The sequence below is a fragment of the Solea solea genome, chromosome 3, assembly GCF_958295425.1.
Source record: "Solea solea chromosome 3, fSolSol10.1, whole genome shotgun sequence".
Classification (NCBI taxonomy): Eukaryota; Metazoa; Chordata; class Actinopteri; order Pleuronectiformes; family Soleidae; genus Solea; species Solea solea.
The window spans coordinates 33,482,462-33,498,107 of NC_081136.1; the positions used below are offsets into that span (position 1 = coordinate 33,482,462).

At 40.5% G+C, this 15,646-nt stretch overlaps 2 protein-coding genes across 3 annotated transcripts in view; both read left to right on the top strand.

The window, feature by feature from the left end:
• sema3aa (sema domain, immunoglobulin domain (Ig), short basic domain, secreted, (semaphorin) 3Aa) overlaps positions 1–3,926 on the top strand; it is a 38,148-nt gene extending 34,222 nt beyond the window's left edge. For both annotated transcript variants that reach the window (XM_058625130.1, XM_058625131.1), the window contains exon 17: positions 1,195–3,926. In XM_058625130.1, the coding sequence (XP_058481113.1) occupies positions 1,195–1,944 (750 nt within the window). In that variant the 3' untranslated portion in view covers positions 1,945–3,926. The remainder of the gene's footprint in view (positions 1–1,194) is intronic.
• An 8,005-nt stretch (positions 3,927–11,931) lies between these two features.
• The window catches only part of pcloa (piccolo presynaptic cytomatrix protein a), a 58,638-nt gene continuing 54,923 nt past the window's right edge, over positions 11,932–15,646 (top strand). Inside the window, exon 1 of the mRNA XM_058626017.1 lies at positions 11,932–12,001. The gene's annotated coding sequence lies outside the window, so the exon portion shown is untranslated. The remainder of the gene's footprint in view (positions 12,002–15,646) is intronic.

The following is a 15,646-nucleotide window of genomic DNA, read 5'->3' on the forward strand; positions in this document are numbered from 1 at the left end:
GACTGTTGTTACCTTTGTGACTCTCTGACGCCAGAGAAGATTTTGGCTAACATTTGTCTCACCAGGCGTTCAGAGTGAGTTTAAATACAAATACGACACAGTGTGAACCAGGTTCAGCCCCCCTCCCCTCCCCCCCTCCCCTTTTCTCTAACACAGTGGTCCCATTCAAATAAACGCAGCGGCTGCAGTTTTTCAGTTGTTCACGCGATGACGAACACCGCTACAGTTTGTGCTGAACCTTTGGCTAAACCTGAGTTTCTACCGTCCAAATTTGTGGTCTGTGGAAACTAGAAAATGTCCTGTGGAGTTTGGTGTAAAATAAAAATAAGTTATGTTTACATTCAATGTTTTCCTTCATAACTCTTTGTGTGTATCCTGGAGACCTGAAAAACACTTTTTTTATTATCATTGTTCATTGTTTACATCGACATTTGGCAGTTTTCAGTCTTCTTTTTCTTCCACACCGTGTTTACCCCGGTCGGCGTGAATTCAGCGTGTTTTATTTATTCCACACCAAATGGCAGCCGCTTGTAATGTCAACAATTGGATTTGCAATTTGACCAATGCCAGGTTTAAGGAATAAATGACGGGAACCAGGCGTTCACAGGCTTCATTATCTATTTTCCTCTCAGTGGGAACAGCCATCCATCCATCTATCCGTCCGTCTTCTACTGCTTTATCCTCCACATGAGGGTCGCGGTGTCAATCTCAGCTGACATGAGGCGATAGGCGAGGTCCATCGTGGACAGATCACCAGTCCATCACGGGGACACCACTCTCCATCCACTCTCACACCCAATTTAGAGTGTCCAATTCACCTAATCCCCAAATCTGCATGTTTTTGGAAACCGGAGAACCTGGAGAAACACACACACACACACACACACTGGGGAACACTAAATGGGAAAAACATCATTTACAAAAATCAACATCATGAGTTACTGAAGAAGAGCTGAAAAGAGTGATTGAGACCATCAAGAATTGTTTATAGATTTTATTAATCCATCAGTGTGCCCCCTGGTGGCTCATCAGTATATTCCTTCTTCTGTCAAACATCCAACTTTTCAGTTGAACACAAAAAATAACAAGAAAATCAAGTTAAAAAAAGACAGTATATACATATATATATATATATATATACATATATATATAATATACAGCAGCATGAATAATCATTTTTTTCTTTGTTTTCAGATCAAGCTCGACGAGCGAATGCTTCGCACAGACCAGGGTTTGCTCATTCGCAGCCTGACACAGTCGGACACCGGTATCTACCACTGTCAGGCGGTCGAACACGGCTTCATTCAGCCCCTGCAGCGCCTCAACCTTCAGGTCATCCCTGCCCAGAGACTGGGCGACATCCTTCCAGGACTCCCCGGCGTGGGTGGCGGTGGCGGTGGCGGTGGCGGTGGCGGCGGTGGAGGCGTAGATCAGACTGCCAAGCACAGGCCGTGGTACAGAGATTTCCTCTCTCTCCTGGATCACCCCGACCTAAACAGCGTCGAAGAGTTCTGTGATCGAGTTTGGAAGAAGGAGCGCAAACAGAAGAAGGCGAAGACGCCCGCAGCCAGTGATCAGGGGAAATCTGACAACAAAGGTGGCTCCAGCTCTCCGTTGGGGCCTAAAGCGTTTGGTCCTAATGCGCAGAAGCAGCAGTCCGGGCCACCACAGAGCAGGCAATGGCTTCAGGCCGGCGCTCCAACTGTGGAGGGGCCGGCACGGGGCCAGAATTCCCAGAAAGGTCAGACAAATCCGGGGACAGCCAGGAACAACCAGAAGTCGCAGAACAGCCAGAAGGGCCAGGGAAGCCAGGCTGGCTCTCAAGCGGCGGGGGCATCGCGGGCGAGCAGCCAGCACGCGGCCAAGTGGCGGCGGATGCAGGAAAACAAGAAGGGACGCAACAGGAGAACCCACGAGCTCCAGAGACCACCGCGCAGTGTTTGAACGAGGCGCGCCGGTGAAAGAAGAAGCACACGACATGCAAACTGAGATCGACCAACAACACGAGCACAAACCCATGCATCCACACATACCGTACCCACACGAGCACATTCTGTCGACTGTGTGTGTGTGTGTGCGTGATTCAGTGACCTCTCCATAACAACCGCGGCAAGAAACAGTCACACTTTGTAAACGGCAGCAGAGCTCTCATTCAAAATAACAGCACATAACCTTGGACGCGGACAGAGACGAAGAGAGGACGGAGGAACTGGAAGGCGTACTGTAAATGTGTGAGCATGCGGTCGGTTGGTTGCCTGGGATACCGTCTGGCAGACACTTCAACCTCCTGTACATAAGCGACTAAAATAGGACTGGGACAAAAAAAAAAAAAAACAAAAGAAAACGTTGACTGAGGTGTTTGTCGGTGAGCAGATGGACCTAAATACGCTGAGAGGACAGTTGTGGGGACATTTATAGATGCACACGGGGACGTTCGCGGAGGCGGCGGAGACGACGCCGTCGGTGACCTGAGCATGTGAACTTGCAAGTTAGCGTTTCAACGGAAATAGATAAACAGAACTCTTTTATTTTTTGGGGGCGAAGACAAAAAGGAAACCTTTCCGTCGAAGTCTGTGTGGCCAACAGGAATCATTCGAATATAAACATGCAAAAAAACAAACAAACACTGCAAGCGTGGAGAAAAGTGCTTCGTCACAACCCTCTTCCATCCGAGGCTGGGAAAGCATTGTGCATGTTGTTGTCAATCAATGTTTTAATAAGCTAGTTATTTTATGGAGTTCAAGGGGCTTTTTTTTTTTTTTTCCTTTTATATTTTCTTTCCTTTCCAAACCAGTGGTTCTATTTCTTTTTTTTCCTTTTTTTTTTGGCAGAAATGACAAAGCAACACAGTAGTCTCATTGTGCATTATCCCCCTCTGCCGGATTCTGTGTGAGGGATTATGTCGTTGCTTTTTCTAGGGATTTATTTCGAATTTTCCGGCATAAAAAAAAAAGAAGAAAAAAGGGTCTGGAAATAGACGGCCACTTGTTTTCTTTGTGTACATATATACAACAAAATTTAAACTCTCTGTGTATATACAGTACATATACAGTACAAGAAACACCACTTTTATTATTTATTGCTCATTGTTTTGTGAAAGGGTTGCATTTATTTTTGATATTATGGTCATTTTCGGGCTCATCGATACATCGGAGAATCTACGGCAACGGCGACTTACACGGAATCTTTGATGGACCAAGTGACTGAGATAGTAACGAGGAGTCCCTTTTTGGGGATTTTTTTTTTTTTAAAGTGAATTAAGTAATAAGCACAATTTTTGTCTCTCTTTTTTTTTTTTTTTCGTTGTATTTACGTCCTCGCTTTCTCCCCCAAAACCCAACCAACGACGTGTGTTTTCACTCATCGAGCAGCCATCATTATGTGTAAGATAATTCCCCCCGAAAGACTGAGAAAACTTAGCTGTGAAATCTCTGTAAGAAATAGTGGAGAAAAATGTAGTCGGAGGAGGAGGAGACACGTTATTACTGCATGTGAATGCTACCTTACAGTAAGTGCATCTTTTAAAAAAAAAACAACAAAAAAAAATCGTCTCGTTTTCGTGTGAGAGGTCAAGCAACTTTTTTAACACCACAGTGATATCTGCAAATTTCACGATACCGTGGCCAAAGCTCCTCAATCTCCGATTCAACGACAGTTAAACCCCCCCCACCACCTCCGCCTGTCTTCCTTGTCCCCCTTTAAACACATGACAAGAGTGAAGTGTCGATGCAATAAAATCCACGGCAGTTTTTCAGTTTTTTCTTGTACCAACACACAAAAAAAAGCTCTGGTGTGTCAATAATTCAACTTCTCTCCCTCCGAGTTAGAAGAGCTCCGAGAGCTGAACGTTACCACTGCTGTAACACACAGTTCTTTCTGGCATGCATTCAGTTGTCTAAATAAACATCTCCGTTACAAAAAGAAAAGCTTGTTTTTTATGGTTTTTCCCACTCATTTCTCTCCGAAAGATGCTCATGTCAAAATGTATGTATAAAAAAAACCCCACCAGATATTTCAAAGAAGTGGATGTTTCTAAATCAAATTTGAGGTAAGTGAGATTCTTGTTTTATCCTCTTAAGACTTTTCCCATGAATCAAAGCTTGGTCCATCAGATGTCAGAAAACGTTAAAAAATAGGAAATAATCCGGTTACATAATAATCCACAAACCAACATGATTCACTTTAAATGATTTCTTTGTTATTTGGTGCAAAGAAACCAAAACATATTCACCTTTAAGAAGCTGAAACAACCAGAAATCTATTTATAACTATTTTACGACGATTAATTTAGTAATCAATTAACAGTCAAGTAGTTGTGTCACATTTTGCCTTTTCATAGCAGGAAAAGCAAATACTGTATTCCTTTATTAAAACATTTCAAAACAACTTCAGTTGTCATACAAATGAACCATGAAATAAACACAACAACCATTTCGAAAACGTTATATAATGGAGAAAAACAGTATTTAACAATATTTAAATATTTTAAATAATAAAAAATCATTATCCTGTTTTTTAAAGCACATTCTCATCATTCTCATAAAGTACCAGCAGAGGTCGCTGTTGTCAAACTGCCTGTGCAGCTTGTTCATCAAGGCCAGTCTCAAGTGCTGAAGTGAGCCTCTAGAGGGCGCAGTAACATCACTTCTTTTTCTCTCTATTATTTATGACACCAAAAAAATCCCTTGACTGTCAGAAAATAATCCACCAAAGCAGCATTTCCTAACACACTGGCTGTGCTGTTACCATGGCGACTGTCCTTAAATGTCCTGTGTGTGTGTGAGAGACAGAGACAGAGAGTTGTGAGCATTTTCTGCTGCTGAGAGACGACATTATGACCATTATGTTGGAGTGTGTCATTATTATTATTGTCCTTTGCTTTACTGGAGCGTCGCCTCTGTTTTAAGTGGTTTTTCTCTTCACGTGTCAGGTCAGGGCAACATTTCGGTTCAAGTAAATTCATCTCTGTCTCCAGATTCACTGAGGAAACCACTATGTCCAATTCATTTTGTTATTTAAAAGAAATGAACTAGTATATGGTGAGAGAAACAATGAGAATTTAGAATAAAGCTGTTGTTGTGGTTTCATAATATTAGGCTTCCCTTGGTAATGGGACTATTGTTCTCAAAAGATTGCATTTTTGTTTTAAACCTAAAAAATAATTTGGATATTTTACAATTTATTGTGAAAGAAAAAACTATTTATATATTATATATTATATTATAATATATATTTATAATATTAGACAGCTGACCAAGAGTATAGTTTTATCATTTTTGTTCAAAATATCATTATCTGTGCTAACTTAATTGCTTTTTGTAAAGAGAGACCTCGACATAACCAAATGAACCAAAGAAAAATGAAGAACAATTAAGAGTTTTAAATTGATTTTACTTTTCATCCTCAAAACTCTGCTTAATTTGTTTTTAATGAAACTGATTTTTAATGCTCAGTATAAAAATATAATTATAGTTTTACGTTTCAGATCCACTCACTATTCTGTGTTTATATCTAAACCCTCAAATGCAGTCGAAACGGCGTGAGTTTCCCACTAATGCCAGTTCATGGAAGCACTCTGCCGCCATCTAGCGGCCGGAGTGTTAAACTACATCCGGTTTACGGACGCGGAAGTGTTGGCTCGGCAGAGGATGTGGATTTTGATTGCTAATTTCGGGAAATTGTCCGAATTTGAGGTAAGTTGTTCGAAAGATAAAAATATGTAGCCGCTTATCGGTTCATTCTGCTGTTGATATATCGGAAAAGACTACATGTGACAAAAATTATGGAAGTTATTTGCAGTTTTCCGTACTGTTTTCACTACATGAAGTAGTAATGGCTGTGTATAAGTCATATATTTTTTAAAATCTTTAAACTTTGATAAATTTAGCTCCTAATCGGTTTCTGTAATTATTGTAAGAGTGAATGTGTTTAATGACACAGTAAGGAAAATGTTTTCCCTGTACAATGAAGTTCTTGTTGAAGTACTTTTGTTGTAAAATGGCTGACACACGGTTCACCCTGACCTCCTTCTTGGATATAACCAAACAGTAACGGCATTTTTTGTAAGATGTAACTTGCTTGATTGTGGAAAAATCACGGTCACGAGTAGTAGTAGTAGTAGTCCTAAAGTTATCTAGAAGTCGCTAATGACGTATTTGCTAATTTGCATAATTGACCATGTGTAGTAAATTGTAATGGACGCTATAAGAGGAAAAATAAATAAAAATTGAACGATTGAAAATCTCTAATAACACCAGAAAAAGTCTGTAGATCTGTCACTATAAGAGTCTGAATACTCACTTAATATAGAAATCGCTCAATAACGAGCAGGACAGGAAGTCAGACACTTTTACAACATTAAAAGCGTTATTTTCAGAATAAAAGCTCCTGTTTTGTAATAACAATAATAATAGATTTGTTGTTTTGTTTTTGTTATCGTTTGGGTCTGTAATCGGAATGGAAATTTGCAAGTTTAATTGCACAGCCTTAATATTTACCACTCGTTACCACAGTATATACACATACATATATATACTGTATATATATGTACACACACACATGCTATTTGTATCCTCCCTCTTTCTCTGCGTATGTGTGTTTTCTCACGACTCCTCATCATGTAGGCTCTGTTGAGAATGTAAAAGGCTCTGACTCATTCCTTCCTGCCCGGAAGCAAACCCCAGGGGATTGTGGGATATGAAGTCTGTGGGCAAGGAGAGATGAGATTTAGGTGAATGGCATGACAACACAGCAGCAGCCTGCTAACATCCTCCCTCTCCTCTCTTCTCTCTCCCTCTGGCTAATGTTAAAACATCTGTCAATTCTGTTCTGATTAACTGTAAAACAACGACACACACACTGTATGACATGCTTATGTACAGATGGAGGCCTTGTGTGTGTGTGCTACTGTACTGTACTGCACTAATCGTTGAGTGGTTCCATAATTAGGAGCCCTGCAGGTGAGTGGCAGCTGCTGCAGAAACCATGGTAACTGATAAAGAGCAGCTCTCCTTGATGATATGACATTTTCCATCAAGACTGAACCTGAGAGTGTCTTCTACAGAAGCAGATTCCCTGTTACCTCCCCACTGATTGAAGTTGCTGCAGTAGATGTAAGCACATAATACTGTATATACCGTACAGGAATGCAATATCATAGCATATTTTTGTCCATAACATAATGGAAGCAAGAAAAACACATGTTATTGTTTTCCAGCAGAGTTAGAAAATGTCATTATGAATTTGTAACTAAGGCAATGTGACGTGACATTTACGAGGGTTTACTGGCAGACATGGAATTCAGTAACCCAAAAAATACGTTTTTTTTTGAGTGTTTTGTTTTTGTAGCCTTGGAATATGAAGGGCATCATTGAAGCAGAAGTTTACTGCATGAACAAAGTAGGACAGAATACTTTCTCATAGTTCCCTGAGTCTGGGAAATACAGAGGTGATTGGAGGAGTTCGCAGCTTCTTACAATCTCACACACTGTATCTTTTAATGCTAAAATGTACCTCTTTAATCTACGCTGAATACTCCAGAGAAGTAAAACAGAAGAAAACAAACTGAAATCTCATATGTGACCTAGTTTTTGACTGATTGTGATATGAAATGTAATGGCACGTCTTTGAGATGTTTCTCCATGTTGACTGATCTCCACCTGTGGTTAATTCAGCTCATTGGACGTGGTGTGACGATGCAAAACATCCGAGGCAGGATTGTTGTTATTTTGGCAAAGATCTGAAGATGGTGAGAAAAAAAAAATGGTGTTCAAACTTACAAATTGTGTGTAGACAATATCACATAGCTTTAGTTTAAATGAATTGTATTGCCTTAGATGTTGGATTATTCTTTTAGAGTTTGTCAACCACTTTTTTCAGTGATTCAGGATTGTGACCAAGGAATTTTCAATCTCATTGATATTGATTTAAAAAAAAAAAAAAACAACAACCTATATATATATATCTATATGCAGTGCAGTGTCCACTTGGTGAGCTGTCTCCATGTCTCCTGTTTAGGGGCCGTGATTAATGGCTGTGATTCCACCTCTTCAACACTGAGCTACAAGAATGGGAGTCATAAACCGTGACACTTCACTCAGCCAGGCATGTGCAATGACTCACACACACACACACACACACACACACACACACACACCGGCTTGACCTCATTCGCACTCCATTCACTGATTGCTTAGAATTGATGAGGTGATCAATGACCTATTCTTGTCTGCTGCTCCCCGAGAACACTGATTCACAACAGGCTGCTGAGTTACGTTCAAGGACTTGTGAAGCTTTTGGTTCCAAACAAAATACCAGTCCCTTGTAGAGATATTTGACTTTGCAGTATTTCATGTGACTTGTCTTAATTTAAGTTAATAACTGCGTCGTGTGAGCTGTTTGTTTTTCTCTATTTGTACATTTTAATTCACCTTCAGTGTGACTCACTGCTGTTTTCCTTACGAAACACATGGGACATGCCCCATCGATGCAGAGCAGTGACGTCGCCGGCTGTGACGCACTTCACAGCGTGACAACAGGGATTTCTCCCCCTCTCCTCTCTCTTTACTTATGAATCACACCGTTAGACGCCGGCGTAACATCAGTAACAAGTGTCAGCCTCTGTCATTTTGAAAAATGAAAGTGGAGTGTGTGTGGGTGGCAGCGGGGTATTTGAATTTAAATGTCATTTCAGGTTTCTGGTTTTCATTTGCCTTTGCACTTGGCAAAGAGTTGAGGGACAACTCGCTGAAAGAATACGAGGAGCAGCGAATCCTACACCGGTGTGCATCAAGGGGTGAGGCTTGCATTTTTGTATCGTATTATCATAAAATATCATTAATAATAGAGAATATGGCACAGTTGTCGGGAGGAACTTGTGGGTTAGCGTCTTCCCCAGGGACGCGTTGACCCTGTGGTTGGAAGACGCTAACCCAGCCCTAGAACCTGGCAGACTCTGGAAGATGACGACTGAACTCAGTCTAAGGCAGAGGTGTCAAACTGGCGGCACACCAATTAATATCATGTAATAATAAAAACATGGCCCACGACCTCACCTTCGTTTAAACTGAGGCACAGCTACACACTGTATAATATAGACAGAATATAATATATGTTTGCAAGCTAAGCTATTCAGTCATAATTATCATTGAATTACGTATATAAATAAGCTTGTTTGGTCTTTTCATTACAGTTGTCCACATTATTATTTACGGTATTTTAAATGAATGTCTCTGGTTTTGATATTAGTAGATTAATTTTGCATCATAATTATGTTTTTATTCTGAAGTATACGTCATTCCATCTCAAAACAAGCACTTTTACTTTTTAAATTCTGGAAAATATCATCATGAATATCTTAATTGTGATATCATGATGCAATATTGTGTTTTAATTTTAAGCTTGTGCTACTGAGCAGTTGTTTCCCCCCCACACACACTTTTTGTTCTCTAGACCGGCCCCCTCTTGACCAGATTAGACGCTGATTGGCCCCCAGGTCATTTGAGTTTGACAATAAGACATCGTCTTATACTGATAGATTAAATTTCTGCTCATTAGTTCACAGTTAAGTTCTACACACTGTACATTTTTTAATGCTGTCATTACAGCAAATGGCCACTGAGAGAGTGGCTTTAGAGATTGGCTTCCCAGACAGTGTCCAGTAAATCCTATTAACAGACTTGTTACAAGTTAAAGTCTCCTCCCCGCGACCTTCACCTGAGCACCAGACTAAATAAATCCAAGACACTGATTCCAGATTTTTTTTTTAGTCTTTATTTTCACTCATCAAAGAAAAATCATGTGGCAGTGATGTAAGGGATCCTTTTACAGTCGTTTAAATCCTTTAAATCCACCACAGTCGTGACTGGATGCAGATGAGGACACGTGACTGTTAAACCTGGAAGCAGCTGAAGAAGAAGTGTTTTTATCAAGTTTCACAGACGGTAATGTTTGTTAGTTTTTCTGTGCAGTTTGACTTGTGTGCCTTTGTCATTGGTGCTGCAGTGAATTGACGGCAAACAAAGAGCTTTATGTAACGTCAACACTGAGTGCAGAGTGTGAATCGGAAGCCTTTTGTGAGTCTTCAGGGAGCAGAAGAAAAACCATAGAAATCTTGGCTGTCTGCATGAAGCAGTGACAGAGAAAATGCAGCTTGTTTCTCAAATATGCAGAGCAATCTTACATTTGTAACTCTTCTATTAAGAACATAAACAGTTAATACAAATATGCACTAGTGTTGACAACAGTGGTGACAACAAACGACACAGAGGAAAATTACTAAACACATATGTACTGTATATAGTAGATTTTATAATCCATAATTTTTTGCAGAGATCTTGTTCATAGTTTGAGTTCAATCCTCTATCCCAGGGGTGTCAAACGTACGGCCCATGGCCTAGAATTGGCCCACCAGACGGTCCAATTTGGTCCTATTTTCCAGTTCCATATACTTCCATAGACTAAATGCTTTGTGCCTTTGTAGATCTGTTGTAATGTACACATGTAAATGGCAAACTTTTGCATTATATTGTTGAAATTGAAATTTCTATTTTTGTCAAGAAATTTGAGGTTCACAATGTTTTGCTACAAGATACTTTTGAAATCCTTGTTTGTAGATTATTATGCTGTTATTTTACTGTCCATTGACTTTTATGTATCTACGTTTGTGGATAAGATGTTTCCCCAGCACAAACACTAGTTATTGAGGAGTAGTGAGTTTTTTTTTTTACCAGGAGTTCTTCCACTTTTATCACAATAACCTCAAGTGAATCTTGGTGGTATGGTTACTGTCAAACAAGACACAGCATGTGCAGACTGTAAAGTCGCTTATAAAATATTGGTAGTTGCAGGTTTTCTGTGGCGTGTTACTTAAGTGTAGTTGTATATTTGGGCTTGTTCCCAGTTCCATGAGTTGTCAAGTAGATATGTTGTGTAAACACAGGATAGTTTGTCCACTTACTGGATCACCCTTCACCCCATCCTGTTCTCCATACACACAGGTGGCAGCAGAGTTTTCCCCCTGCTTCTGATTGGGTTATTTCTATATATTTAAACTATTTTGGTTCTATTTTATGCCATATGGGATTTAAGTCACATAATAAAGCAACAACACATTTGTGGATTCAGGTTTAATTATCAGCGTTTATTGCATATATAATATACTTGGTACCACAGTCCAAAATTGATTTGCAAATGTCCGTATGCCATGTGTTTTATAATGTATAAGTTAATGCTAAATGCTGGTTAAAAGTCTGTATTGGTGAAATGTAAATTCACTACCCATAAACCTCAACTGACCTGTGGAAAATATAACCTAGCCCAAATATTTTCTTTTTTGCAGAATATTTAAAAAAAAAATGTTGGTCAAAAGTATTCCGACTGAGAGAAAAACATTGCTAGAGATGAATTATGGATTCAAGAGCCCCCCTTTTTTTCCTGCTCGTTTGTGGTGTTGTTGTTGTTTCTCTTGATTGCCAGTGACTTCACTTGACCCTCCACTGTGGCAGAGTGGACTCCATGCCTGCATGAGAACAGCTTACAGCACATGGCACTGTGTGATTGGCCTGTCTCTAAAGAGAAAAGAGGATTAGAGGGACCTCTGTGTATGAGTGTGCTTTTGTCCTAAGTTGCTGCTTGTGTTTGCATGAGTGTAGCGTTTGTGTGTATGTGTGAGCAGCGGGTGAGCCCATGCACGACTACCCTGTGTGCGCGTGTGTGTGTGTGGTTGCCAGACGGTACGGCTGGCAAGAAAAGGAAGGAACGAAGCCTCTGTGACTTTAAAGGTATTTTTAGTCGACAGAATCTCGCTAGTCAGGAAGGGTTGAGAAAGGATTTAGGTGTGTGCCAGGTTCGCTAATAGGGATGAGGGAAGGCTCAGTCCTAATGTACCAGAAATTAAACGTCACTTTTCGCATACACCGTGACTTTGGAGCCACTTCATCACACACAGAGTTTGAGGATAGCAGCTGATACCCCTGCACTCATACAACCCACTTAAGTTCAGGTATGTAATTCTGTTTGCTGTGTGAAACTGTTGCTGGAGAAGTAGTAGGGTGTTGTGGCATTAAAGCTCTTTACAGAGGGATTTATTAGTTTGTTTCAGCAACGATACTGCCCGGAGAAAATGGCATTTCTGGTCCCTACACTGTCTCAAAGGTGTCTTTATGCGTCTATGTGAGTGTGTTTGGTGAATGGTCTCCTGGTGTAAATATGCAACTTGCTGTGCTTTGGAGTGAGTTATTTCTCTTTTAATTTTGAATTCAGACCGTGACATTGATCTTCACGGCAAAAGAAGTAGCCTTTGTTCACGTCTTTGCACTCATTTGCCCCAACTGAGCATTTAAAATTCATGAACAGTGTTATCTGGTTACCAGACTCGGGTTACACAGGTGAGACAGCCCGGCAAAAACCTCTACATGTATCTCTCATACAAACACTAAATATGTAGGAGAGGAGCTTCATTTAAATATAGTTCCACAATATTCTGCTCCACTGCATTTCCTACTGCACATTGTATTCATGATTAATTCAATGTACTGTATATTTAGCAGATTTAACCTGGGAATCTCTTTTACTTGATTAAAATCTTGTTAAAGGTCTAAAAACACATTCATTATTCAACAAAGCTAAGAACAACCAATGCCACAAAAATTCTTATACAGTTTTTGGCTTCATTTTGTGTAGGAGAATATTTTCTATCATGACCCTTAAGATTTCTGGGGTCCACATGTTTAAGCAAACCTAACTGAATAAAAAGAAAAGACATAAAAGACTTTAGTTTGACCTGCTTTGATTCTTATTTTACAGGTGTAGTAATTTAAATGTCTGTTGCATTCAAACTGTGTCCTTAGTTCACAAAATGCCGATTAAGGCTGTCACATGGCTTTCTCTGTCTGTGTTTCTCAGCAGGTTTTTTAAATTTCTTTTTTATCGTTTGCCACATTCCTAAAGCGAGAGCGGTTGACCTAAATTCATTGGCTATCAGCTTTTTAATATATCTGCGGTCATATGCACTGGCCAAATGATTGCTAGTTGTGTTAAAAAAAGAAAATCCATTCGGAAAAGTTTTCCCAACTGCAGCTCTGTGCTCCAGTTTCTCATTGCCCATCCGACAGTAAATGATTGGAAATGCTAGTCTGGAAGTCTTGGCCTGGATATAATCCACTGTCTGGAAGCTTACAATTATTGAACCTCGTGCCCAGAGGCTAATTCATTCCCTTAAAATAGAGTCGATGAGTTTAGAGATTGACGACAAGCTAGCTGCGTCAACTGTCTGTATGCTAAGCGCTAAGCTACGCTAGATATTCTCCGGGTGAAGGGAACCCAAATTGAACCGACTCAGATGAACAGGGTGGAGTAGCAGCAAATATAGAATGCAAATATTCTAACAACAATCAGATCATGTTATGTTTTAAGCTACGCAGCCTAAACAGGGGCTTCACAAGTGCATTAGCGACACTAGCCATGTAGTTAGCTATGATTCTTCTTTGTAGCGTTGCCAAAGGTTCCGTAAAATAAGGACTTGTTCCGTATTTAAAAGATAAAAGAGTAGCATGTAGGTTGTGGGGGTAAACTAGCCTATAAAGTGCAGTATACCAGGTACATGGGGGGAGAGGGCTCCTTGTTTTGCTCTTATGTGGTGGAAACAGAAGTTGTCTTGCATTAACCAACAGATGAGCGAGTTTTCTTGTTCATTGTTTGTCTCGTCTTCTCCTTCATTAATTCTAAATGCAGCGCTGCCTCAGGCGAGGAGGAGAAATACGCCATTCAAACGGTTCTGTTAGTTTCACTAAAGTGCAGCGTGAAAGCAAATTCAGACCGGCTGAATGTTGCAACCGAGTCCCCAATCGCGCCGAGTACCGGACTATCGTCAAGCATTAAAGCAACATGTACATGTGAGTCTACTCTAAGACGCAGATACATTTGGTAAACTGTTGACCTTGCTGGGTGATGCGGCTCAAAGCCTTCAAATCCCGTCTATTACTCTTACCTCGCTGTAACCTTGGCTCTTTCCTTTCATCTTCTCCTCCGGCCCTTTTCTATACATATTTATACATTATCTCCTAAGTATAAATATTCCTATTTGCCCATTCCTCCTCCTTCACCTCAGTGCATGCTTCGGGCAGAGGTGAGGCTTGGTTTCTGTCTCGGGTGATAGATGATGTTAGTACAGCGATTGCTCTGCTCGTCTCCTTCTTTTCCTCATGATCGCTGAGGCATGGCGTGATTGTCTCTATGCTATGAGGCGGAAGTAGGGCCCATAGATGCATACTCTCTTTCTCTTCGTCTCTCTCCCTCTCTCTCATTCTCTGTATTTCACCCACATATTCATATTCACACTGGCTAAAGCATCCAGTCATGCAAAGCAAACATATTCACCCAGACAGACAGACAGAGAGACAGACAGACACTCTCACACACACATACATACAGGTATAAATACGCACAACATCAAACACAGGCCTGAGGACAAGAACTCTCTGAAGCATGTGCAAACCCTGCAGTTTACACACACTCTCCACAGAGTAGACTAATTTGCACAAAGCTATCACAGTCCGTCAAGAATAAAACGTAAACATAATGTCAGGTTTTAACTAAAAGTCCATTGTCTAACATTGAGGAGTTTTTTATATATATATACTGTATTTGTATACATGTATAATCACTTGGAAACGAAGATGATTTGGTTTTTATAGCTTCAGAATACGCCTTTTACATATGCGCTCACCCACCGGCCACACTCAAAACATGGTGCCCATCTTGTGCCACCTTGTTTTTGCCCCCATTAACCACTTTGAAGTGGTAGCTACACGACATCCTCTCTGGTGTGTAAAGGCCATGGTAGTTCCATGGTGTGTTTGGGAAAGGGAGAAGTAAAATCTGAAGTCTCAACTGTAGTTGTAACTAATCCTTACTGACTTGGACCTTGATAGCTCCACTGCAGAACCCCTATCTCCCCTCTTCTTCTGGACTTCTGAGTAATTACCAAAAAAAAACTGTGGTCCTAGATGACCTAGTTTTTCCTCACACACACATACACACACACAGAGGGAGAGAGACAAAAACAAGTATGTTTACTTCTGTAAATTATATGTTGTTAATCTGTCTATTACTTGTCCTAACTGCATCCAGGAAACTTTTAGAGCTGTGAGGTGCAAATGCAGGCACATAGTCAGCAGTTTGGGGGAGCACTATAGGCAAAGTACCTATTTTCAATATGGAATGATCACATTCATGAAGCTAAAATCTAGGTTTATTTTTAGCAGTAAAAATCCACCTCTGAAGCTTCTTCTTTAGCCATATGCTTGACCTGTGAGCAGCCAAAGCATGTTCAAATATGATTGCTCAATCAGAGGAGATGGCTTTCAGCCCTAAAATCTTTCCCCTAGCTTACAGATTCTGCGTATTCAAATACAGAATGTTAGGGATTAGCTAGGCACTGGTAAAACTGCCCTGGGTCAGTCTTGCGTTTTGACTGAGAGCAGTACCTTTACTTGGTAGATTGTGTGTTGGCTGTGCCCGGTGGCTGCGTCAGGGGAACATGTAGCATGACGTCGTACCGGTGCGACGACAACAAATGACGCTTTTCTGTCGCCCAGTCCGTCTAGCTCCACCCGTACTGTACCATTATTCTCTGATATCCCAAGGG